At 38.4% G+C, this 27293-nt stretch overlaps 1 protein-coding gene across 27 annotated transcripts in view; it reads right to left on the bottom strand.

The window, feature by feature from the left end:
• Positions 1 to 27293, bottom strand: part of LOC130267390 (protocadherin gamma-C5-like) — a 571493-nt gene that overhangs the window by 309985 nt on the left and 234215 nt on the right. For 2 of the 27 annotated variants that reach the window (XM_056517090.1, XM_056517089.1), the window contains exon 1: positions 5197 to 7819. The exons of 23 other annotated variants lie outside the window; for them this stretch is intronic. In XM_056517090.1, coding sequence (XP_056373065.1) covers positions 5197 to 7647 — 2451 coding nt within the window. In that variant the 5' untranslated portion in view covers positions 7648 to 7819. Of the gene's footprint in view, positions 1 to 5196; positions 7820 to 13642; positions 16184 to 24677; positions 27202 to 27293 lie in introns of those variants that run through there. 2 more of the 27 variants (XM_056517131.1, XM_056517119.1) reach the window with 2 other exon arrangements.

Consider the following 27293-nt stretch of genomic DNA (forward strand, 5'->3'; position numbering starts at 1 on the left):
ACAGAGTTCACCGTGACCACCTCCTCAGGCAGAGAATTCCACAGTCTCACTGCTCTTACAGTAAAGAACCCCCTTCTGTGCTGGTGTAGAAACCTTCTTTCCTCTAGACGTAGAGGATGCCCCCTCATTATAGATTCAGTCCTGGGTATAAATAGGTCATGGAGAGATCTCTGTATGTCCTCCTGATATATTTATACATGGTTATTAGGCCCCCCTAAGCCTTCTTTTTTCTAAACTAATCAACCCTAATTCTGATAATCTTTCAGGGTACCCGTATTACTCTGGTTGCCCGTCTTTGTTCCCTCTCCAGCTCCACTATATCTTTCTTGTACACTGGTGCCCAGTACTGTACACAGTATTCTATATGTGGTCTGACTAGTGATTTGTACAGCGGTAGAATAATTTCCTTGTCGTGGGCATTTATACCCCTATTGATGCACCCCATGATTTTATTTGCCTTGGCAGCAGCTGCCCGACACTGGTCATTACAGCTAAATTTACTGTCAACTAAGACTCCCAAGTCCTTTTCCACATCAGTCGTCCCAAGTTTGCTCCCATTTAATACATAATCACAGCCCGGATTTTTCCTCCCCATGTGCATTACCTTACATTTATCAGTGTTGAACCTCATCTGCCACTTCCCAGCCCAAACGTCCAACCTATCCAGATCCAGATTGTAATAGTGCACTGTCCTCTATTGTGTTTACTGCTTTACAGTGTTTAGTATCATCTGCAATGATTGCTACTTTACTATTCAACCCCTCTACAAGGTCATTAATGAATATATTAAATGGGACAGGACCCCTGTGGTACCCCACTAGTAGCAGTCACTCAATTAGGATAAGTACCATTAATAACCACCCTCTGTTTCCTATCACTGAGCCAGTTACTTACCCACTTACACAAATTTTCCCCCAGTCCAATCCTTCTCATTTTATGCACCAACCTTTTATGTGGAACCGTATCAAATGTTTTGGAAAAATCCAGATATACGACATCCAGTGATTCCCCCTGGTCCAGTTTGGAACTCACCTCCTCATAAAAGCTGATCAGGTTAGTTTGACAGGACCGATCTCTCATAACGCCATGCTGATATGGAGTCATACATTTATTTTTTATCAAGATATTCCATATTTCTATTTCTACATTAAAAAGCTCCAATGGGTTTTCAGCCACAACCTCTAACTGCAGTAAACAGCGAGGACTAGATCCACACAGGCTCTCCCTATCAATCCTCTCCTTCACAACCAACCCTTCATTTTCTCCACTTAGAGCAAATTATTTGTTTTTTTCTGTCTCCAAATGTAAACTTCAATGAGAGATCTCTGCATGCTTCACACCCAAATCCTGAGCTACATTTCCTACCAATGTCCCCGGCTCAGACTCCTCAACCCTAGAATAACGCAGCTGCCCAGAGTCCCAGCCACAGCTACAAACGAGAAAGGAGCAGACTACTTGCAGACTACTTGCCATTGAGCTGCTTCTGTAGTCCATATCTCAATGTTATTTCTTGATTTCTGATCTTGCACAAGTAATTTATAATCCCATTAGTCTGAAGTGTAAAAATATGACATCCTTTTTCACCCCCCCCCCCTCCAAAAAAAAGCGGTACAGTAAAAATGTGTAGGACTATAAAAACTACTATATCACTAAATACTACTATATTACTTTTTGCACTTTAACGGTCTGTTCACAAGTACAGTATTCTGCACAGATTTGATGCACAGATTTGATTACTTCTGCAGATTTCAATGTAAACTGAATGACTGATCACATATTAACATCCTGCACATTAAATCTGTGTGTCAAATCTGCGCAGAATACTGTACGTATGAATAGACCCTAAGGGTGTATTCACACATACTGTGTCCTGCCTATATTTGACTAAAGAAAGCGATGGGCACCGCTGAAATAATAAACGTGGGTGCAAAGAGGTTGCCCAAACATAACACAATTGAAAAAAGAAGAAAAAGACTGGCAACCACAAAAGATGCACACCACCATATGTACAAATGAATATAAATATTACTTTATTAGAAAAACCACAAAGGGAGAGACCGTCTTAAAAACACTTAAAAACACAAAATTTAGATGTACAGAGAGAAGGGATGTAACCCTACCTCCACCCCCTAACCGACGCTGAATAGCGTATCGGTGTCCTGAGAAAGCCACCGTAGTGGGTGGCGGAACGCGTGGAACAAGCTGTCTCCCTATCTCGCGGTGGAAACTGTCCTATGTCTGTGCACCCTTATATTTTTTCTATGGGTCCAAGTCTTTGAGTATATATTTCCTCAGTTATTTTCTTTATTTAATACTACACTTTCCTTTCTTTGGTTAGGAGTATAGGCTTGTTATACACACGCACTTCGGTGTTATATTGTTAAGTATATAGTGGCACTGTATTAATTATTGTCAAGGATCATTATTTATATATTATATATACATACATTTCCCTTGTGTCACATTTTTGGTATTTTTCTGTGTGAGGGCATTGCTTATACTATATCTATTTTCTATGCATATTGCTGTATTTATTCTTTGTGGACTTGGTAGGGTTCATTTGTAGTGTTGAGCGGCATAGGCCATATTCGAATTCGCGAATATTCGCGAATATATGGACGAATATTCGTCATATATTCGCGAATATTCGCATATTCGTTATATTCCCGTTTTATTTTCGCATATGCGAACATTCGCGTATGCGAAAACTATCATATGTGCATATTAGCATATACAAAATTAACATACGCGAATATTCGCATATGTGAAAATTCGCATGTGCTAATTTTCGCATATGCTAATTTTCGCATATGCGAACTTTCGCTCGCCAGTCTCACACAGTAGTATTACAGCCTTCTTTACACCACACAAGCTGGAAGCAGAGAGGGATGATCACTGTGATGTGTACTGTGAAAAAAAAAAAAAAAAAAAAAAAAAAAAAACGAATATTCGTAATTACGAATATATAGCGCTATATTCGCGAAATTCGCGAATTCGCGAATATGCGATATTCGCGAATAATATTCGAATTGCGAATATTCGTGAGCAACACTATTCATTTGCATTGATTTTGTGGACAGTTTTCCACCGATACGCTATTCAGCGTCGGTTAGGGGGTGGAGGTAGGGTTACATCCCTTCTCTCTGTACATCTAAATTTTGTGTTTTTAAGTGTTTTTAAGACGGTCTCTCCCTTTGTGGTTTTTCTAATAAAGTAATATTTATATTCATTTGTACATATGGTGGTGTGCATCTTTTGTGGTTGCCAGTCTTTTTCTTCTTTTTTCAATTCTGCCTATATTTAATGCTGCATATATAAAGCTGTGTTCTGTCATTTAGTTTAAAGTGAACTCTGCAGCATAAAATCTGCAGCTTCAAATCCAGCACAACAAATATACTGAACGTGTAAATACACCCTAAAACGGTTAAATTAGAAAAAAATGTTTTTGTTAGCATATAAGTAAAATCATTAGCAAAGTCAAAACCCTTTATCTACTACGTGTCTGTAGAATGTACTGTAAATTGTAATAAATGCAGAAATAGTAAAGTAATATGATGAGAATCTGGGCACTAAAGTTACATTTTAATTTTTTATGCTACATATGCTGTCCTCATATCTCGCTCTCATATCCTTATATCCCAGCTTTAAATCCCCACCTTATATCCCATTCTCATATTCCGACCTCATAACCGATAATCATATCCCTAATCAAGAGTCGTGGATAGTGGGAGGTGCATGGCTTGCAAGCCAGAAGCGCACATTTACCCAGAGATTTTGAGCTTGTGTAGAAATGTGGGCCTAAGCTGATGTGGTGGAAATGGCAGAAAATATGAGAGGTGAGGCTTGTGGGAGGGGTGTGGCTTGCAAGCCAGGCCAACACACTCACCAGGAGATGCAGAGTGGAGCTTGTGGAGTTAGGCATCAAAATCCCATAGACTTGCATGGGACTTTAGACAAAAACCCTGTACCTCATAAATAAGGGTGGGTTAGAGTTAATTTAACTATCCTATATTTTTAGTGTACACATAAGTAACATATAAGTACATTTATTTGGTTCTTATCACTGCTTTGAACATCTGATTTTGCATTGATATGTCCTCTTAAGATATCTTGTTGACATCACATAATTACACTTAAAAAAGAAAAATATGTCACCTATGTCACCTAAGAAGTATATGGTCCTGACAACATAGAATGCATAAGAATGTCATCTATCATGTCATCCTAAGTTCATACTTTAGATGGCAGAACAGCTTGTGGCAAGGAATCACATAGAATATAAATTATGTCTATAGGCCATTCCTAGGGGTGCTAGAAGAAAGCCTTGCAAAGCTATAATGGAAAACAAATTGTAGACTTTGAAGTCACACATTAATATGCATTTTCATATGCAAATTATTTTTCTTAAACACAAACATATTCCTATAAAAACATGGTTGGAATGAAATATGTTGTTTTAGGCACAGTACATATATACAGTAGTCTAGTATTTTCTGAATCCTATACAGTAATCAATCTAAATAGACAGAGAAAACACAATATTAATCAGTATATTATCAGTAGATTAATACCCAGCTTTTTTATAATTAGTTATGATTTGGTCATAGACTTAATAGAGTAAATGCAAGTTTTATTAAAGAGGTTCTCTACTTCTTAGATGGGTCACTGCACTATAGGTTGATCACAAGGTGTCCCCCTGCTGAGAACTTCAGCAATCAGCTATGATCTTTAGGGAAACCTGTCAGTAAGTGTTCAATTTCCCTCTGGCGCCACCACAGGAGAGATTAAATATTGCACAATGCCCATTCAAATGAATGGATTATCTATGTCAGTGGACTCCAAATGGTGGACCTTCTATTGTTTCAAAACTACAACTCCCAACATGCCCGGAGAGCTATTAGATGATCAGGTATGCTGCCAAGTTTTCATTTTGCCACAGCTGGAGGTACACAGTTTGGAGACCACTGATCTCTTTAATGAAGGACAGAACAGGTCCTCCAGAGTTAGAATTGCTTTTTGTAGCCACTCTCCACTCTGGCCAAGAGATGAGGATATTGAAATGAGGATTACGGATATTAGAAGTAAGAAAAGTAAGAAAAGATATGAAAATGGCATTTATAAGTCAGAGAACTCCTTTAAATTAGTAATGGACCTAAAGGAAGATAGTATCAAACATTACTGATCATTGTTTCTCACCTGAATCACATCGCTGTGAATCACATCACTGAACTCACTATTTATGGAGAAGGACTCCTCATCATTCAGTATGTCTCTTAGTTGAGGAAAATCCAAAGGTCTTAAGAAGGTGAAATCAGTTCTTTCTAATTCAGGTGATATGCAGGTACTATAACATTGATTTGTAGGTCTGGTCAAGGTCTTAACCTCCATGTATTTTAAGGTACCATCTGAAGTCAACTGAAGAGTTGGTTGGTGGTGACATTGGAAGTTATTTGTTTCGGATCCACCAAAGCATTTGCAGGTACCTTGGTCATTGTTGGTCCTTAAGCACCTTATTGTCAGGACAATGAATGTAATGATTGATACGGTACTGACAGCTGCAAGAGATATTATCAAATATAAGGTCAAGTCTGATGGTTCATTCTGAGCTGTCTGATAGTCCTGTGACTTAGGAGTTTCATCATGTACCACCTCTTCAAAGGACACATAGATTGTAGCTGTGCTTGATAAGGCTGGATCTCCATTATCCCTGACTAGAACCAAAATGGTGTACAAACTTTCATCAGACTCAAGCAAGCTTTTCATCATTCTTATTTCTCCAGTATGTGGAGCGACTTTAAACATGGAAGGATCAGATGAGTCTAAGATGCTATAGGAAAGCCATGCATTGTAACCTGAGTCAGGATCTACAGCTGTTATTTTTGTGATCAAATAACCTGCAGACACAGGGCGAGGAATTTTTTGATGTTCAATGGCCTCCTTAGTTAAAACTGGGTATAGAATTTTTGGATGGTTATCATTTTGATCTAATATAAATATATAAAGAGTAGCATTTGACCTCAACTTTGGTGACCCATGATCTTCAACAAAAACTCTAACTTCTAAAAGTTGTATGTGCTCATAATTGAAAGACCTCTGGGCATAAACTTTACCACTGTTTTCATTTATATATATGTAGGAAGATATCGGAGAGTCTGCAATATAGGTATCTGATACAGAAAAATGAAGTTGAGAATTTTCTCCCTCATCTGCATCAGTAGCAAACAAAGTGCAAAGCAGAATTCCGGGAATGTTATTCTCATAGACGTAGGCATTGAAATGATGATGTGAAAAGACAGGAGGATTATCGTTGACATCTGAGATATTGAGCACAATTGTTCTTTTTGTATTCATGGGTGGCAAGCCTAAATCAGTGGCAACTAAGTATATGGTGTACTGAGGTTTAATTTCTCTGTCTAAAACACCATCTGTGATCAAAGAATAGTGATTTTCAAATGATTTAAATTTAAAAGGAATCCCTGGTGGTATTTCTACTTGCACTTCTCCATTTTTGCCAGAATCCCGATCAATGATGTTAAACAGTCCCACTACTGTGCCAATAGGTGTATTTTCTGGTATTGAGTTTTCAAGGGAAGTCACATAAACTTCAGGAGCGTTATCATTGGAATCTTCAATTTCTACCTGAATGACACAATGTCCTTCCATAACCGGAACACCTTTATCTCTTGCTCTTACATAGATCTCATAAAAACTGGATTCTTCAAAATCAACCATGCCCTGAACATGAATTTCTCCAGTATATGGATCAAGCTTAAACAATTTCCCTGCTGAACTTATACTGTGGTCCTCCAGAGAATACTCTATTTCACTGTTTGGACCCTCATCCATATCAGTAGCATTAAGTTTAATCAATAAGGTACCTGGCATAATATTTTCTAATAGACTAATCTTATAAACAGGCTGGTCAAATGTTGGAGGATTATCATTATTATCTAAGACATGGACAGCTATTTTTGTTGTCCCTGATCTAACCGGATGGCCACCATCAAATGCAGTCAATATGAGGTGATGGTCTGCAATTTCCTCTCTGTCTAAAGAATTTTCTAATATTAATTCTGGAAAAAGCTTGCCATCTTTTAATGTCTTGACATTCAGAGAAAAGTATTGGCTTGGACTCATCTCATAGGAACTTACAGCATTAGTGCCTACATCTTGGTCAATGGCATTCTCTAGAGGGAACCTCAAACCGGGAGCTGCAAGTTCAGCTATTCTTATCAGTCTCTCACTATTGAAAAAATGGGGTGAATTATCATTTATGTCCAAAACCTCAATAAACAAACGAAATAACTCTAAAGGCTTCTCTATGATTATTTCTACAGACAACAAGCAGCTGAAGCTGAGACCACACAGGCTTTCTCTGTCTATTTTTTCGTTCAGTAGAAGGTCTCCAGTTTCCAATCGAAATGCAAAATATCTCTTGCTCTCTTCGGATCCTAGTCTCAGCCTCCGCTCATAAATCTGTTCAACATTCAATCCCAAATCATGAGCCACATTTCCTATAAGTGTCCCAGGCTCAGATTCTTCCACAATGGTATAATGTAACTGAGCACAGACCCTTCCCAAATATCCAAGATAAAAAACATATAATACTTGCCATATCCAAGTATACCATTGCTTCTTTAAGTCCATTTTAATTAAATACTTCACTGAGAAGGATAGGTGCAAGGTGTCAAGTTATACGATGAAATCCCAAATCATCATATGGTCTGGATTAATCCAATAAGGCAAATTAAATCCTTACTAACTGTTCCTTTTATCAAAGCGACTTTGCATAGCTTTGTTATTCCTACTGATCAAAGTGAGAGAGGGAGGGTGAGTCACTGACGGGGGTGGAGAGAAGGAAGACAGCAAAAGCAGATATTATGTGTTAACTCTCAAGATTATTGGTTAAGCGCTACTCCCACTCTTCCAATGACTAAAACTGCTCTGGCATTACAATACGTACTAATATCATAGCATCAGTAAGTACAGAACAACTCGTGTCTTCCAATGTTCATCTATGAACATTAGGCAGCAACTCTGGTATAAAATAGACAAAATCACATCCAGGCAATTGAAAATCTGACATCTAAATTCATTGCTCTCATAGAGTCCTGTACCGTATTCTAAATAAGTATATAAAAAATAATTCCCCGGCAGCAGATGGATCCTCAATACAGTTAACAAGTTCGTCCCTACCATAAAAAGAAATTCAAGCGCTTGACATATTGTAATTATACATTACTAATTCTACCATGGAGATATGCAAATTCTGGAAGACACATCACTCCTTAGGAGAAAAAAAAGACTTAAGGCACTTTTTACTGAACTGAAAAAAAGATAAAACGATAATCTTCTCTTATGTGACAATGCAGAAATGAATGTATTTACACAGTTTTGTATAAACTAAAATGATTCCAAAACTGTATTTGATCTTTTTCCAAGAACACGTGGGTTCCAATTGCTTCAGGGCCGTCTGTTACAATGTTGTTAAAAAAAAAACGAAGTGGGCAGCTATCTCATATAATCCTTCAGAATATCACCAAAAATATTTTGCTTCACTGACATAATCTTTAAATATTTCTTAGAAAAATGCAAAACTTCAAATTGCCAAATATTAAAAAACTTTAAGTAGCCAAAAAGTATTTTGAAGCAAATAATCCCTAGAATATTGTGTAGAAAGTGTTTTTCTTAGAACAAATTGGTTTATGCCTTTTTATGGACAATTTAGTGATTAAAGGACAAACCCATCTCCAAAGAAAGTTACCCCAACAACTCATTGGTTTAGCGTTCTCCAGTGCAGAGCTCACTATAGGATTTAATATCACATGACCCCTGACCACACCTAGTCAACCAGATCGGGAACTTTTGTTACTTAGTGTCTTTTAAGAGGGGAGTCCTGAGCTCTATTAGGTCCTTGATTTGACAACAACCATTTGGAATACTCTGTTACAATGCAGCTACAGCTGATCTGCACAGATGTAGAAAATGTAAAATTTATATATAAATACATTCAGGTCTCTGGCCCCCTCCATCCTTAATGTGGCCGCTAGAGGTGGTTGGGAAGCGAAAAGTAGCTAAATAGCCTGTTTCACACAATTTGCTTAACTTCAGTAGAAGATAATGGGAGTTACTTGAAGAGGTACTCCATTAGTGAATAACTTATCCCCTTTCTCTATCCGACCGAGCAACCCCCCATGATCTCCTGCCCGGCTCCCCCCCAAGCATGGTGCTGTGGTCAACATGCCTCCTCCATGCATCTCCATGGCAGAGCCAGAGATACACAGAAGCTGTATCTCTGGCTCTCACATAGAGATGCATGGAGGAGCATGTTGGCCGACGATGTGTGCCATGGGTGACACAGCCCCCCCCCCAGCAATCAGACACTTATCCACAGCAAAACACCTCTAGCTATGGTGTTTACATAACTTTGGAGTTTTTTCTTAGTTTTCTTTTTTTTTTTTTTATTACATCATATTTAAATAATTCAAATACATTACAAAAACACTTAATTAGTTAAAATATAAAATTACTTGTGAAGAACCAGTTACAGTTTATAACAGAAAATATTCTTATTATTTTAGATGATAGGACCCAGGTTACCAACTATTCCATTTGATTGTTTTATGGGTTTTTTAAGTTGTTCATTTTAACCTCCCTCTATTGATATCTGTAAGGGTGTGTATGTGGGGGTGGGGGGGGGGGGGGTAAGAAATAGGAATAAATTAAAAATAGAAATTATATATATATATATATATATATATATATATATATATATATATATATATATATATATACAAGGAGACACATATTAATAAAGTTATTAAAGTATAACTAATTATCCTCCCCTCCTCCCACAAAGAAGTTATTTTACCCAATGCATTCCCTTAGGAATCAAGGATCAATATTTTAATCCCTATTAATTCAAACTTAATCGCTGACAGGTTACATGTTTAACAGTGAACTCTATAAAAAATCAAGTGATTGCATAGGAAAATCCCCTAGAAAATAAAAAAAATAAAAAATATTTTTTTATATATTTTTAATTTATTTTAAAAATCTCCCATATTAAAATATTAAATCACCCCTCTTTCTAATTTTCCCATTTTCAGTCATTGTAAGGAGTTACCTCCTTAAAACAATAAGTAACAATGCATAGGGTATTACTGCTTGCTGTAAAGGTGCAGGGAATTTCTGTAAAATTTTAAACAGATCCAATTAACTTGAAATGGATTTGCTCATCACTTCTGTACTGCTGAGGGTGATAGTATTGTGGGTGCTTTAATCCCACCCCTATCACTTTTCTGCAGCCTGTACAACTTTGACTTACAGCCTCTAAGTTACAAATCTGTGAATTGTGAGATGGCATTCTCCCCGCCCCCCCCCCCCCCCCCCCCCCCAGCAGGGTGGCACCTAGGGAGCACAGCCCCCCCCCTCCCCCCACCACCAACACCACCTGAGAAAGATGATAGGAGTGTGATTACAGCAATCACACTCCTATCACCCTCGGACTCTCTGCTCCTGCCGGTGCAGCTGTCTGTTGGTGACTGCAGTGAAAGAATAGTAAGTGCAGCTCTGGAGGTGACAGAAGTATAAAACATGATGTAACAGCAGAATAGTGGCTGCAGCTCTGGAGGTGACAGGAGGATAAGACATGATGTAATAGTTGGACAGTGGCTCATCTTTAAAGGTGAAAAGAAGATTAAGGCATTGTGTAACAGCAGATTAATGTCTGTAGCTCTGAAGGTGACAGGAGGATAAGACATGATGTAACAGCAGAATAGTGGCTGCAGCTCTGGAGGGGACTGAAGAGTAAGGCATGGTGTAACAGCAGAATGGTGGCTGCAGCTCTGGAGGGGACTGGAGAATAAGGCATTATGTAACAACAGACTGGTAAGCGCAGCTATGTAGGTGACAGGAGGATAACACATGTTATAACAGCAGAATAGTGAATGCACACACACACCTTACTTCCCTCTGTCTTCTTCCTTTATGCAGTGATGCTTAAGGACCTTCGGGTCATGTGACTCAGGTCCTTAAGCACTCTCCTACACAGATCGTGAAGGAAAGGAGCTCTTGCACTTAAAGGGGTACTGCGGTGCTTAGACATCTTATCCCTTATACAAAAGATAGGGGATAAGATGCCTGATCGCGGGAGTCCCACCGCTGGGGAGCCCCGTGATCTTGCACGCGGAACCCCATTTGTAATCAGTCCCTGGAGCGCGTTCGCTCCGGGACTGATTACCGGCGACCACAGGGCCAGCGGCGTGTGACGTCACGCCCCCGCCCCCCGTGGGATGTCACACTCTGCCCCTCAATGCAAGCCTACGGGAGGGGCGTGACAGCTATCATGCCCCCTCCCGTAGGCTTGCATTGAGGGGCGGAGCGTGAAATCACACGGGGTTGGAGGCATGACGTCACATGCTGTTGGCCCTGTGGTCGCCGGTAATCAGTACCAGAGCGAACACGCTCCAGGGACTGATTACAAACGGGGTGCCGCGTGCAAGATCACGGGGGTCCCCAGCGGCGGGACTCCCGCGATCAGGCATCTTATCCCCTATCCTTTGGATAGGGGATAAGATGTCTAAGCACCGGAGAACCCCTTTAAGTAAGATATGATGGCATACCCCTCCTTCAGTCCTATCTGCCCACAGAAACATGCCTTCCTCACCTTGTTTTTCTCCTGTACAGTGCCATAGCTATAGGGGTCATAACTTTCACAACCGAGGCCTGACCCCTACACCAGAGGGGTCCATAGGGCCCCCTCATCACAACTAAGCTCACTGCTGCCTGTTCCCCCCTCTGTATCAGCGGAGGATCTTACAGGTGGTATTGAAACTGTTGCACTTTGGGCTGTGTATGAGAGAACAGAGGACCTTTGGTGATGTCATTCCCAGTCAGATGGGTGGGAGATGCCTGACTGCTGTGCAGGCCAAGAAACAAGTTGCTGTATAGGGAAACACACACACATAAACATACACTGCAGGTCACACACATCACTATATAGTTGACACACATACACACACACTACTGTATACCCCATGCACACATATGTATACACATACACTGCAGGTGGCAGCGCCTGTCGCTAGCTCAGTGGGCCGACCACGGTGACAAAATATTGCAAATTCGCGAATATTGCGAATATATTCGCTATATATTCGAAATTGCGAATATTCACTTTTTTCGAATATGCACATATTCGCATATGTGAATTTTCGTATATTCACATGTGTGAATATTTGCATATTCCTTCTTTTCACTTGTGGGCCAATTAGAATGATGCAAATACACTTGTCAGAGGTTATCAACAACATCCCTAGTAACCAATAGTAAAGTTGCCCACCCCCTCACTGTTTTCTTCCTCCAATACACGAATATGCGAATATAATGAATACGCTAAATTCGTGAATATAGGGCGAATATTCATCTATATATTCATGAAATATCGCAAATTCAAATATGGGCAATGCCACTCATCACTAGTAATGAAGCGCCAATAACTCTGATCAATGCTGTTCTATGGAGCAGCAGTGTTCCGTGTATGCAATCTAAAGATTATGAGTGAAAAATAGTGAATAAAATGTCAAAAAATTTAATAAATATGAATAAGCCCCTTCCCTAATAAAAGCTTTACCCTTTTCCCATTTTAAATTTTATTTCATTAAATATTGTAAAAAAAAAAAAAACATTTGAATATCCCAACATGCGTAAACTATTAAACTCTTAACTATTAAAAAAATAAGATAAATTAAACTGAGTGATCAATATCAGAAACATTAAAAAATACCAAAGTGATCGAGCTAACATGCTTTAAGTCATGTCAAACCCCACACATACACATATAAATACATAAATACCTTATTGGCATTGCATTGCCTATTGTTTGATTGTTTTGTATTGTTTTTAATTATTCAATAAATTTCTCCTTTTGACACTAAATACATAAATAACCATTACATTATTTTTCTTCCATCAAAATAGTAAATAGGATAAAAAGCCAGTTGTAAGGCATCTCACTATTAAATGAAAAAGATGATAAAAATGTGGCAGGAATTTTCTCTAGTATTCCCTGCTCCTCTCCACTGTCTAGAGACATCCCCTGCTTAGTGTCTCAGTGCCATACTTTCTCTCTTTCATTCCCGCAGTTCATGCCTCAATTTTACTCACTAGTTTGAAACAAGCTTATATTTGGCTTTCAGCCTCTCACCCAAACACCCCCCCCCCCCCCCCCAATCTACATTAGTCAACAGTGTAAACAGTACAATGTAGAAAATTTTAATAACTATTGCAATGGAACACCCAGCAGCAGCAAAGCTGGACACGTTTCTCACATCACAATATGCCCTAATCATGAGTAGATATCCATGATTAAGTACATATCCTGTGATGTCAGAAACACATCCGGCTTTGCTGCTACTGTGTTCCGCTGTGATTTTTACTACACCCAATAAAAGCTACCATTATATCACACACCAAGCTGAATATTGTCTTTCCCAGGTTAAGACATCATCCACCAAAGGTACTAAATTTTAATAACAAACACAAAATTGTCAAACCAGCAAAGATTTCATCATTTCTATGTTTTGTTTTTCTCAAACAGCAACAATGCATAAATAACTGTAGTTTTCCAAAATTCCCTTACCTCTGGTATATTGCAAATAGGTAATAAAGTATCTTTTTGGCAAACATTTTCTCTGGCTGAATCATCAGTGTCTATTAGATTCTCTGTAGGAACGTTCTGCACTGGTTTTAGATAAGCCATTTCATTCTGCTTTGAGTCCAGGGTCACACACACATCATATGAGAATGGGAAAGGTAAACTTGTATCACTGATCTCAGAAGGACATCCCAGGGTGAACTGAGGATATACATTTCTGCTATATGCTGCAAAAGTTGGCGGGGTCCTTGATTTTCTACACTTATAAAAAGTTATAAATATTAATGTAACTATGAAAAAAAGAGAAATCAGAGCAATGCAGACTAGTAAATAAAATGTTAAATTGGATGTAGCTTTGGAATTGCTTGGTTTTGGTTTTATCTCTGGGATAACCTGTTGAAAGTTTTCCGCAACAACAAAGCTCAAAGTAACTGTAGATGAGAGAGCTGGGACTCCATTGTCCTTCACCAGAATCACAACTTTTTGTCTTAAAGACTCTATATCTGGAAGGTCTCTATCAATCTTGATTTCTCCAGTATATTGGCTGATAGTGAATAAAGATCGATCCAGGACCTGTAGTAAGTGATAGGAGAGCCAGGCATTATGTCCAGAGTCAGCGTCCACTGCAATCACTTTGGTGACAATATAACCTTTCTCAGCAGAGTAAGGAATAAACTCAAATAATGCTGATCCCTCAGTGTCTGCTGATGGGTAGAGGATCTTAGGAGCATTATCATTCTTATCAATGATACATATCCTCACTGTGACATTACTGCTTAGAGGAGGAGATCCACTGTCTTTAGCCATCACCTGGAACTGAAATTCCCGCAACTGTTCATAGTCAAATGATCTCTGGGCATAGAGAACCCCAGTCATTGAGTTGATGGAAACATAGGATGTGACTGGAATGTTTTCAATATTATTACTTAGAACAGAGTAGGTAATTTTAGCATTTTCATTAATATCATAATCTGATGCAAAGATGCTATGTATTGACATCCCGTGAATATTATTTTCTTGCACATAAACAACGTAATTGGGTTTTTCAAAAAGAGGAGAATTGTCATTTACATCCAAAATGGTCAAATGAATTGTTTTGTTGGAGGAAAGTTGAGGAGATCCATTATCTATAGCTCTAATTGTGATGTTATAGAATTGCATTGCTTCTCTATCAATATAAGTTGTAGTCACTAATTTATAGTAATTGGTCGATGATGGTATGAGATGGAAGGGTAAGTCTTCAGAGATTTTACACACAACCTCTCCGTTCTGTTCACTGTCTAAATCCTGAACATTGATCAACGCTATTATTGTATCAGGTGGGCAGTCCTCAGGAATCCTATCCTGTAGTGACGTCATTGTTACTTCAGGGGCGTTGTCATTCATATCAATAATACGGATTAATATTTTGCAGTGAGTTTCAAGGCCTCCGCCATCTTTGGCCTCTACAGTTAATTCATATTTTTCCCTCAACTCATAGTCTACATTTCCGATGACTGTAATTCTTCCATTTTCTGGATCGATACTAAAGACTGAATACATCATTTCAGGAATGTCCCGAAATGAATATGTAATTTGTGCATTCGAGCCTTCATCTTCATCTGTCGCATTCAGCTGAAGAACCAGAAAACCAACAGGAACATTTTCATTCAAGCTAACTTCAAATGTATTTCTACTAAATTTAGGAAAGTTGTCGTTCACATCGTGCACTTTAATCTTTATAACAGCAGTTCCTGTGTTAGGAGGTTGTCCTCCATCCAAGGCTTTTAAAATTAATTCATACATATTTTGCTTCTCTCTGTCAATATTTTTCTCTAGAATCAGCTCTGGAAATGTAATTCTGTCTTTGCTCATCTTTTTTCCCAGTGAGAAGAATTCATTTGTGTTGATAGTATAATCCTGAACAGAATTTGTACCAATATCAAGATCATGCGCATGTCCCAATGCTAGATGTACTCCAGGTAAAGCCGACTCACTAATAACCACATCAAAAATATTCTTTGAAAAACTTGGTGAATTATCATTGACATCTTGAATTTCAACTTTAATTGAATATAAATGTAATGGATTTTCAATCACAGCTTCAAAGCTTATTAAACAACTTTGTTTTAGATCACAGATTCTTTCTCTGTCTATTCTTTCTGTGACATACAAGTCCCCAGATTCTAAATTAACATTAAAATACTGTACTTTGCCTCTTGTGACAACATGGAATTTTCTGAATGCTAATTCCTTTGTAGTAAGCCCTAGGTCTTTTGCTATGTTTCCTACAGTAGATCCCTGTTTCATTTCTTCTGGTATGGAATAATGTAGCTGTGCACAGATGAGGTCTGATACAAAAGAAATAAGGAATAATGATACCTGCAATTTCATTGTCCTTTTGCCTCCATTGACATTCTTCTTCTTCATTTTAGCTGATAAATCACTGGTTTGCTGCTTTGCTCTCCCTAGAAAATCTAGGTTAGATGATTTATGAATGCAAAAACATTCCCAGTTTTCTGCCTTTTGGTAAAAAAATTATCCAAAATGTTGGAGAATGAGGAAATTGTGGAATTGCTTTCTGTGCCTTGCCTTCTAGTATGTTTTATTGCATTGTAGTAAAAATCAGGAGCTATGCATTCTGAGCTAGAATTTGCAGGTGGATAGTGGCGCTTAGAGTCTACTTTAGGAACTGCAGCAATTTCTGGCACAACATGTATTTTTTATTATGGTGGTTAAGAAATCCTGCTATATACAGTATCCTGACAGTTTATCCTGGTAATGATTCACTTTAAAATGATGTAGTTTCTGAAGTCTTTAAGCACACCATGCGTATATCTACATAATTAAGAGGTTTACGTGTATTTTTTGTGATTTCTTAATTTTTCTTATTTTTCTTTCCCTCACCTTCAAAAAGCTATTTTTCATCACCAGAGCCATATGAGGGCACCTTTTATTTTAACATTAAACATATGGTGAAACATTAAAAAAAAATTACTTGTGTGGTTAACCCGATAACGACCATGGACGAGTATAGATGTCCAGGCTGGCGGCCGTTCCGGCACCTGTAAGGAGTTTTTTGACAGAGGGTGGGGGCTCCCTCTGTCTCTCTCCTGTAGCACCCCGCAACGATCGCGGGGTGCTGCTGGTTGCCTGGGCAGCCGGGGGTCTTTACAAGGACCGCCAGGTCTGCCCCGGTTATTGCCTGTCAGGACGTGTCAGAGGCATTAAAAAAAGTGAAAAAAATGTAAAATAAGTAAAAGTGTAAAAACAATAAGTATAAAAAATAGTGTAAAAAGTGTAAAAAAAATAAAAAATAAATACATTTATTAAATAAATATAATGAAAAATAAAAATGTATAATGTGTAGGATCACACGGTGCACATTCGCAGCATATTACGTGCTGCGGATGCCTGCCAACAGTCACAATAATGAGTTCCCTGCTGCGGCTTGGTAGCTTTGTGTGTCCACTCATAGTGGCGGATTTCCCACCGGCAGTCATAAGCGGACACATTGAGCTACCAAGCCACAGGAGTGATCTTGCCCTTGTGACTGCCGGGGGGCATCCACGGTGTGAAATATGCTGTGGATGTGCTCTATGTGACCCTACACTGGGTCCAGCTCATACTGCGTTTCAGCAGTGTTAGAGGTATCCGTCAGCATCAAGTCAAAAAGAGTGATGCTGAGGTATACTGTAGCAGCTCCATTCATTTCTGAATGAAACTGCTACAGTATACATTGGCATCCCTTTTTTGACATGACAACGGACACCTATACTGCAGAAATGCAGTATGAATGGGGACTATTCATATAATGATGCCCAGAAAGCCAAAGGGGGCTCCTCTCCTTCTTGGTCCTACCAGGCGGTCAGGCAACCAGATATGGCCTAAGTAGGGGTACTGCCCAGCCCGGGACATACTCGGAGATAAAATATGGGTGCATTTCCTCCATTTCAAAAGCGGCTTACAAAAATGATGTCCCACAAATAAAGAATTTTTGGAAAAAAAGCTAATTGCTATTTTTTCCACTGACTTTGAAATAATTCTAGCCACACAATAAGGGCTCAACGTATTCACTTTTGCCCTAGGTGAATACTTCAGGGGGCATAGTTTTGAAAATGGGGTCACTTCTGGGGGTGCAGTATTGTTCTGACAGCTAGAATGCTTTGCAAGATGAAGTGCGGCCCATAATTTGAATAATGATATCCTGAAAGCCAAATGGTGCTCCTCTCCTTTTGGGTCCCACCATGTGGCCATGCAACCAAATATGGTCTAAGCAGGGGTATTTCCAAACACGGGACGAACAGCATAATAAATTATGGGGTGCATTTTCTACTTTTCAGATGCAATGTACAAAAAATATGTCCCACAAATGATGCATTTGTGGGGAAAAAAAAGAAAATTAAAATGTTTCCACTGACTTTGTATCCATTCCAGCCACACAAAAATGACTCAAAGTACTCATTTTCATCTAGATGAATACTTTAGGGGGTGTAGCTTCCAAAATTGGGTCACTTGTGGGGGTTCTATATGGTCTGGCAGCTAAAACCCTTTGCAGGCATGAAGTGCGGCCTATAATCCATTCGGCCTAAAATGATGCCCTGAAAGCCAAATGGCGCTCCTCTCCTTCTGGGTCCTACCACGCGGCCAAGGAACCAAATATGGCCTAAGTGGGGGTATTTCCAAACACGGGCCGAGCAGCTTAATAAAATATAGGGTGCATTTCTTGCAATAACAGAAGTAATGCACAAAAAATATGCCCCACAAATGATGCCTTTGTGAAAAAATGCTAATTTTGAATTTTTAACTCTGACTTTGCAATAATTCCTGCCAAAAAACTATGGTGTTAAAATGCTCACTGTAACCCCTAGCGAATATCTTGAGGGGTCTAGTTTTTAAAATGGGGTCATTTGGGGGGGGGGGTTGTGCCTATGTTCTACAACCTTCAAATTTCTGCAAACCTTGCATAGCACATAAAAAAAAATATGTACTTTTCAAATTTTCAAAATTTCAAGTTAAATTGTTAGGCTTCTAACTAATTTTAAATGTTAATTCAAAACAAAAAATGCTGTCAAAATAAAGTAGACATCTGAAAGTATAAGTTTCATAAACTATTTGGTCAGTAAGTATAAATATATGCAACCTATTAGTGTTAAAATAGCAAAAAAATCGTAATTTAAAAAAAAAATTATGATTTTTGGCATTGTAAAAAAAAAACTACAAATGATATCAGCTTACTTTTACTATGTACATAAAGGACAACTTGTGACAAAAAAAAACAATGTCAGAATTATTGTGATTGGCAAATAGTGTTGAGCGGCATAGGCCATATTCGAATTTGCGATATTTTGCGAATATATGGACGAATATTCATCATATATTCGCTAAATTTGCATATTCGTAATAATTGCGTTTGTCAAAAATTAGCATATTCGACAAATTAGTATATACATAATTCGAATAAGCAAAAATTTGCATATGCGAAAATTCGCACGCCAGTCTCACACAGTAGTATTAGAGCCTTCTTTACACCACACAAGCTGGAAGCAGAGAGGGAGGATCACTGTGATGTGTACTGTGGGGAAAAAAAAGAATATTCGTAATTACGAATATATAGTGCTATATTCGCGAATATTTGCGAATTTGTGAATATGCGATATTCGTGAATAAAATTCGCATTGCGAATATTCGCTAGCAACACTATTGGCAAAAGGTTACCAGAGTTATTCTCTAATAAAGACAGACATCCCCGATTTGAAAAAACAGGCCTGGTCTTTCAGGGGCGTACAGGTTTATTTGTATTGGTCCTTAAGGGGTTAAACTGAAAAAAAAAGGAAAAAAGCTATTTTGCTGATTTTGGTGTTTTGTTTTTATGCCATAAAAAGTAAGGGTAAATCTGTGGGTCAGTAGAATGACAAAGTTAGCCACTTTATATAGCTTTTATTTTATTTTACTATTTTTTTATTCTTAAAATTGCCCCATTTTGACCCCTATAACTTTAAAATGTTTCTGTCTGGGGGCTGTGTGAGGGTTTATTTTGTGTGTCATGATTTATAGTTCTTATCAGTACCATTTTGATTAAGACAGGGCATTTTGGTAGCTTTTTGTTAAAAATAAATACATAAAAAAATATATATATATTATATATCATGAGACCAAAAATAATTAATTTGGATTTTGGCCTAGTAAAAGGGTCTGGCTGCTATAGTAATTGATCGGACCCCCGTCATGTGAGGCACCTGTTATTTAGTTATTTAAATGCCTCAATTGTCATTGATTGTGGCATTTAAATGGTTAAATGACTAACATCAACATTAATGTTGATGTCAGTCATTAGCCACGGGCATCTACTGCAGTTGGCAGCTGGCACCCACTGTGTAAGTTTGGTACTCAGCTTCTGAGCTTGCTCCATATTTTCCTTTGTTACCACTGATGTATATAGACGTATGGCATTTACAAAAGGGTTAAATCCCATTTTTACATACATTTGGTGATCTCTAGAAGATAGTTTTAGGAAATTCTTAAGTATATGAATCTTTACAAACTTCCCCAACAAATTATGGAAGTAAAAAGTGTGTTTATTTTCCCTAGAAGCATGTCTGGCTCTGACTTAGCGTGTTACTGCCATTTATAAAAACTTTAACACAGACATGCCAAAAGTTTTGATCAGTTGAATTCTCTTTCATGAGACCCCACTTTCCCAGGGACTGATGAGACTTCTTATACCCTATCTTTTGGATAGGATATAAGATGTCCAGGGGTGGAGTACACCTTTAAAGGTGCGCATTCACTTTCAATAGCTTTTGGATGAACATTTGTTCAGCTGACAGCTATTTCCCATTTACTCCCTGCAAAAGAAAATTTGGCTGAAACAATCCTTTATCTATTGTGAATGAGGAGAACATAGAAATGCGGCTGTCAGACAGTTGGTGGAGTCAGCAAACTTTTCACAAAAGTGTAAGGGGACCTTTAGGCCTCATTCACACGTCGGAATTTCTGTGCCAAATTCTGCATTGGAATTTGGCACGGAGATTCCGCTGTAGCATAGTCCCATTGAATTAAATGGGATTCTGCTGCGGTGTGCACATGGCAGAATTTCCGTGCCAGATGTTTCCAGCATGGAAATACAGTTTTTCATGTCCGCAGATAGAATGAACCATGCAGTATCCTGTTCATTCTTTCTGCGGACACCACACGGAATGCATAGCAGCCTATGAGATGGCATATTACGGTGCTGTCCTAGCGCCAGCATATTATGCTGCCTCCTGGAATCTCCGGACGGTCTGCACAGAGATTTTCTGTCCGGACATTCCAGCATGTGAAAACAGCACTATACCTCTCTTTCTATTGAAAACATAGCAAAGCATACATGTGTACGGGAGATTCAGGAAAACTAGATATTGAGTGAGTGAAGGTTCGGCAGTCAGCTCTTAAAGGTGTATGGGTACATTAACTTGCAAAATACGTTTTAACAGTCTATGCATTTCTGTCAGGCTATGTTACCCCTGTTCACACAAGAATTGCATTTTCCACGATGGATAGGGTATGCAGCTGAGTAAAATCTGTCTGCTCTTAATACTGACGTGCCCATTCTTACCTTTTCTTGCACTCAGTTAAGGATTCCAAGTTTAAATTATTAACATTGAATACAATATAACAACATAGTAGCAAAACCCTCAACCAACTGAGGCTAACACCACAACCACTGGATGGCCACACATAGACACATTTTCAATATATCCTCCTGACTGAGTATTGGGATATTATGTTTTATTCTAAGCTAGTCATTTTTTGGCACGTGTGTTGGGATGGCCTTCAATTTGTCTCATAATGACTCCCCTTCCTTGCATACTTACAAAAGCAAGTCTGCTACAGAAAACCAAAGCCTTTTTTTTTTTACATTGCAACAAATTTATTAAAAGCATTGTGACTTTTTGTAATTCAGGCCATAACTAAAGACTACAACTACACCAAAGAATGAACAAAAGTCTCAATAATACACAAATAATAAATGAAAGTCAATGTATTTTCCTTGTTTTAAAAAAAAATCTTGTTGCACACAAGTAATCATGGTAACATAGGAAACCATGAAACATATTTATTTTCTACAAAAAGTGACAAAATCAAAAATGCCCTGTGATCATTTCTATTTGTCAAGCACACGTATACATATTTTAGACAAGTACTGAAAGCTATTATTCTTCAAAATGGAGTAAATATACAGTATATTATCACAGAAGAACTGATTCATTGGAACAGAGAAAGAAAGGGTGCTCAGTTATAATAAAATAAACAATAAACTATTGCAACCACAATACTTACAGTGGGGCAAAAAAGTGTTTAGTCACCCACCAATTGTGCAAGTTCTCCCACTTAAAAAGGTGAGAGGCCTGTAATTTTCATCATAGGTATACCTCAACTATGAGAGACATAATGAGAAAAAAAATCCATAAAATCACATTGTCTGATTTTTTAAGAATTTATTTGCAAATTATGGTGGAAAATAAGTATTTGGTCACCTACAAACAAGCAAGATTTCTGGCTCTCACAGACCTGTAACTTCTTCTTTAAGAGTCTCCTCTGTCCTCCACTCGTTACCTGTATTAATGGCACCTGTTTGAACTTCTTATCAGTATAAAATACACCTGTCCCCAACCTCAAACAGTCACACTCCAAACTCCACTATGGCCAAGACCAAAGAGCTGTCGAAGGACACCAGAAACAAAATTGTAGACCTGCACCAGACTGGGAAGACTGAATATGCAATAAGAAAGCAGCTTGGTGTAAAGAAATCAACTGTGGGAGCAATTATTAGAAAATGGAAGACATATAACACCACTGATAATCTCCCTCGATCTGGGGCTCCACGCAAGATATCACCCAGTGGTGTCAAAATGATAACAAGAACGGTGAGAAAAAATCCCAGAACCACACGGGGGGACCTAGTAAATGACCTGCAATGAACTGGGACCAAAGTAACAAAGGCTACCATCAGTAACACACTACGCCGCCAGGGAATCAAATCATGCAGTGCCAGATGTTTCCCACTGCTTAAGCCAGTACATGTCCAGGCCCATCTGAAGTTTGCTAGAAAGCATTTGGATGAACCTGAAGAGTATTGGGAGAATGTTATATGGTCAGATGAAACCAAAGTAGAACTTTTTGGTAAAAACTCAACTCGTAGTGTTTGGAGGAGAAAGAATGCTGAGTTGCATCCAAAGAACACTATACCTACTGTGAATCATGGGGTTAGAAACATCATGCTTTGGGGCTGATCTTCTGCTAAGTGACCAGGACGACTGATCTGTGTAAAGGAAAGAATTAATGGGGCCATTTATCGTGAGATTTTGAGTGAAAACCTCCTTCCATCAGCAAGGGCATTGAAGATGAAACATGGCTGGGTCTTTCAGCATGACAATGATCCCAAACACACTGCCTGGGCAACCAAGGAGTGGCTTCGTAAGAAGCATTTCAAGGTCCTGGAGTGGCCTAGCCAGTCTCCAGATCTCAACCCTATAGAAAACCTTTGGAGTGAGTTGAAAGTCTGTGATGCCAAGCGACAGCCCCAGAAATTCACATGAGTTTATGTATTTTTTATCTCAGAATGTCTCTCATAGTTGAAGCACTCAGACGGATCCCTCCAAGGAACAGCCCAGGATAAAGGCAGCGCACAAGACTTCAAAGGTAAAAATGGTTTATTTACCAGGCATGCAATGCGTTTCGCTGGATGACCAGCTTCATCAGGCATGATGAAGCTGGTCATCCAGCGAAATGCGTTGCATACCGGGTAAATAAACCATTTTTACCTTTGAAGTCTTGTGCGCTGCCTTTATCCTGGGCTGTTCCTTGGAGGGATTCGTCTGAGTGCTTCACCTGTGTTGCCAGGAGCGGCTGCCGTTCTTTGCCCGTCGAAGGGTTATCTCACGCTTTCACCATAGTTGTACTTGGTCGCAGTACAAGTACACTTGGTGAGCATTTCTGCTTGTTTTCCATCTCCTCTTTACATTACGTTATCACACTAGGAGCGCTCTCCTTGTTTGTATTTTTCTCATAGTTGAGGTATACCTATGATGAAAATTGCAGGCCTTTCTCAATCTTTTTAAGTGGGAGAACTTGCATAATTGGTGACTGACTAAATACTTTTTGCCCAACTTTAAATGATATGATGATCTGCAAGTTAAGTACAATGGACTAAAGAATTCCCATTGTTAAACAACTCAGTCATTACATGATTTTTTTTAAAGGAAAAGACGAACATTAAATGATTATGATGGCGCCCAACTCTACTCCAACAGCAGATTTTGGGGGAAAGAAGGACCAAACATGTTAGATTTCAATATGCTTGATCCTTTCTGCTCAAGGGATATTAAAACCTCCAGGAAAGATTTGAGAGGAATAGCTATTGGTCAAACAATATCTAACATGTATGGCCACCTTAAAAAGGGGTACTCCTGTGCCCCAGAATTCTGAACATTTTCTTCAGAATTCTTGGAGCAGGTGGCCATGATCATGACCTCATACATGAATGGAGGGGGTGTGGCATTTGTTTAGAATGCCAGGTGCTGAGAGATCACAGGGAGGGGGGGAGGCAGAAGCGGGACCCCCGCGATCAGACATCTTATCCCCTATTCTTTGGATAGGTGATAAGATGTCTGGCAGCAGAGCACCCCTTTAACTATAACACAAAATATAAAAATTCTTAAAGGAGTCAAAAAATTATTACATCAATGGCAAAATATACTGTACCAATTGTAAACTGGATGACATGTATGCTTTTACTTTACAATTTTCCTACAGAGAGAATGGGATTCTTTTTATAAATACTAGAGGAGGTCCCAAGCTGGGAACCCCTTCCACCTATACAATGTTCATATGCCTAATACTAAATTTCAACATCAAATAGTATTGGTTTAGACTAGCAATTATGATTTACTTGTATACAATTGTTGACCTCTTTATCCTAGTACAGTAGTTTAAATCCTTTATTATCCCTATTTATTATAGTTTCTAATATGATGACTATACTTAGCTGACCACTTACCTGTGATAAAGTATTTTCTGGCTGATTATTTGCCACAGCTGTAGATTCATCAGTGTCAATGAGATTCTCTGTGGGAACGTTCTGCACTGGTTTCAGATAAGCAATTTCATTCTGTTTTGAGTCCAGAGTCACACACACATCATAAGAGAATGGGAAAGGTAAACTTGTATCACTGATCTCAGAAGGACATCCCAGGGTGAACTGTGGATACGCACTTTGGCTAAATGCTCCAAATGATGTTGGCATGCTTGTTTTTCTAAATTTTGATATCACTATAATGACTACAGTTACAATGAACAAAAAAGAGATCAGAGCAATTGAAACTACAAGGTAGAACGTAGTATTGGAGGATAGATCTGAATTAATAGGTTGATGTTTTATTTCTGGTGCAACTTGTTGAAAGTTTTCAGCAACAACTAAGCTTAAAGTAACTGTAGATGACAGAGAGGGGACTCCATTGTCCTTCACCAGAACCACAACTTTTTGTCTTAAAGAATCCATGTCTGGAAGATCCCTGCTGATTCTCATTTCACCATTATATTGACCAATGGTAAATAAAGATGGCTCTTGAACCTGTAGTAAATGATAGGAGAGCCAGGCATTGTGTCCAGAGTCAGCGTCCACTGCAATCACTTTGGTGACTAGATAACCTTTCTCGGCAGAGTGAGGAATAAACTCAAATAATGCTGATCCCTCCGTGTCTGCTGATGGGTAGAAGATCTTAGGAGCATTATCATTCTTATCAATGATACATATCCTCACTGTGACATTACTGCTTAGAGGAGGAGATCCACTGTCTTTAGCCATCACCTGGAACTGAAATTCCCGCAACTGTTCATAGTCAAATGATCTCTGGGCATAAATAATTCCAGTCATTGAGTTAATGGAAACATAAGATGAGACTGGAATATCATCTATGTTATTGCTAAGAATAGAGTAAGTAATTTTAGCATTTTCATTAATATCTTCATCAGATGCATAGATACGATGTATTGAAGTCCCTTGCATATTGTTTTCTTGCATGTAGACAACATAACTTTGCATCTCGAAGGCTGGTGCATTGTCATTCACATCAGAAATATTCAACTGAACTGTTTTATTGGTAGATAGTTGAGGAGATCCATTATCTATAGCTGTAATAGTTATGTTATATTGAGAAACTTTCTCTCTATCAACGGACGTTGTAGTTACTAATTTAAAATAATTTCCTGAGGTTGATATTAACTGGAATGGCACGTTTTCGGAAAGTTCACAAGTAACCTCCCCATTCTCTTTGCTATCTAAGTCATGGACATTGAGAAGTGTTATAATTGTACCTGGTGGAGAATCCTCTGGAATAGATGTTAGAAGAGACGTGACTGTTATTTGTGGCGCGTTGTCATTGACATCAGTTACATCAATATAGATCTTGCAGTGAGCAGCAAGGTTCCCCCCATCTTTAGCTTCCACAGTCAGCTCATATCTTTCTGTGATTTCATAGTCAATATTTCCAATCACATTAATACTTCCATTAACTGGATCTAAACTAAAGACCGAGTAGATAGTTTCAAGAACATCACTAAATGAGTATCTTATTTGTGCATATAAATCTTCATCTTCATCTACTGCATTCAATTGAAGAACCAGAAAACCAAAAGGAACATTTTCATTTAAACTTATTTCATAAATATCTTTATCAAATTTGGGAAAGTTATCATTCACATCTTGAACTACAATTTTTATGAGGGCAGTCCCGGTTTTAGAAGGTGCCCCCCCATCAGAAGCTATTAGGATTAAATCGTACATACTTTGTTTTTCTCTATCTAGGGCTTTCTCTAAAACAAGTTCAGGATGTTTAATTCCATCTTTGGTTGTTTTTATTCCTAGTGAGAAGTATTCATTGTCATTTACCTTATAGTCCTGTACAGAATTGATTCCGATATCAGGATCCTGGGCCAGTCCCAAAGTTAAACGTACTCCAGGTAAAGCCGACTCACTAACTGCAGTGTCAAAAACACTCTTTGAAAAACTTGGAGAATTATCATTTACATCCTCGATTTCCACTTTGATTGTATATAAATGTAAAGGATTTTCAATCACAGCCTCGAAACTGATTAGACAATTTTGTTTTGCTCCACAGAGAGTCTCTCTATCTATTCTTTCTGCAACATACAATTCTCCATTTTCTAAGTTTATATTAAAGTACTGAATGTTTCCTCTAGAAAAAATATGGAAATTCCTTACTTGAAGTTCCTTTATTTGTAATCCCAGATCCTTTGCTATGTTTCCTACTGTGGATCCCTGCTTTAATTCCTCATGGATTGAGTACTGAAGCTGAGCAAAGGTATGCCCAGATATAAGGAAAAGAAGAAAAAATGCTACTTGCCATTTCATTGTGCTTTTTCCAGAATGGTCAGTCTTCTTAATCATTTGAGAAGTGATATTTCTGATTCGTAATATATTTTTGAATATCCACAAAGGAAAGTAAACAAAACAATGTATCCAATATTATATTATAATAAAACCAGCTGCAGGAGGATGCATGCAGATCCTTTATTGTGTCTTGTCCTGCAGATTCTTGCTATGAAATTGTAGCAGGTACTGAAAGCTGTTAGAATTCCTTTCCAATAAACAGTC

Source organism: Hyla sarda, chromosome 4 (assembly GCF_029499605.1).
Source record: "Hyla sarda isolate aHylSar1 chromosome 4, aHylSar1.hap1, whole genome shotgun sequence".
Lineage (NCBI taxonomy): Eukaryota > Metazoa > Chordata > Amphibia > Anura > Hylidae > Hyla > Hyla sarda.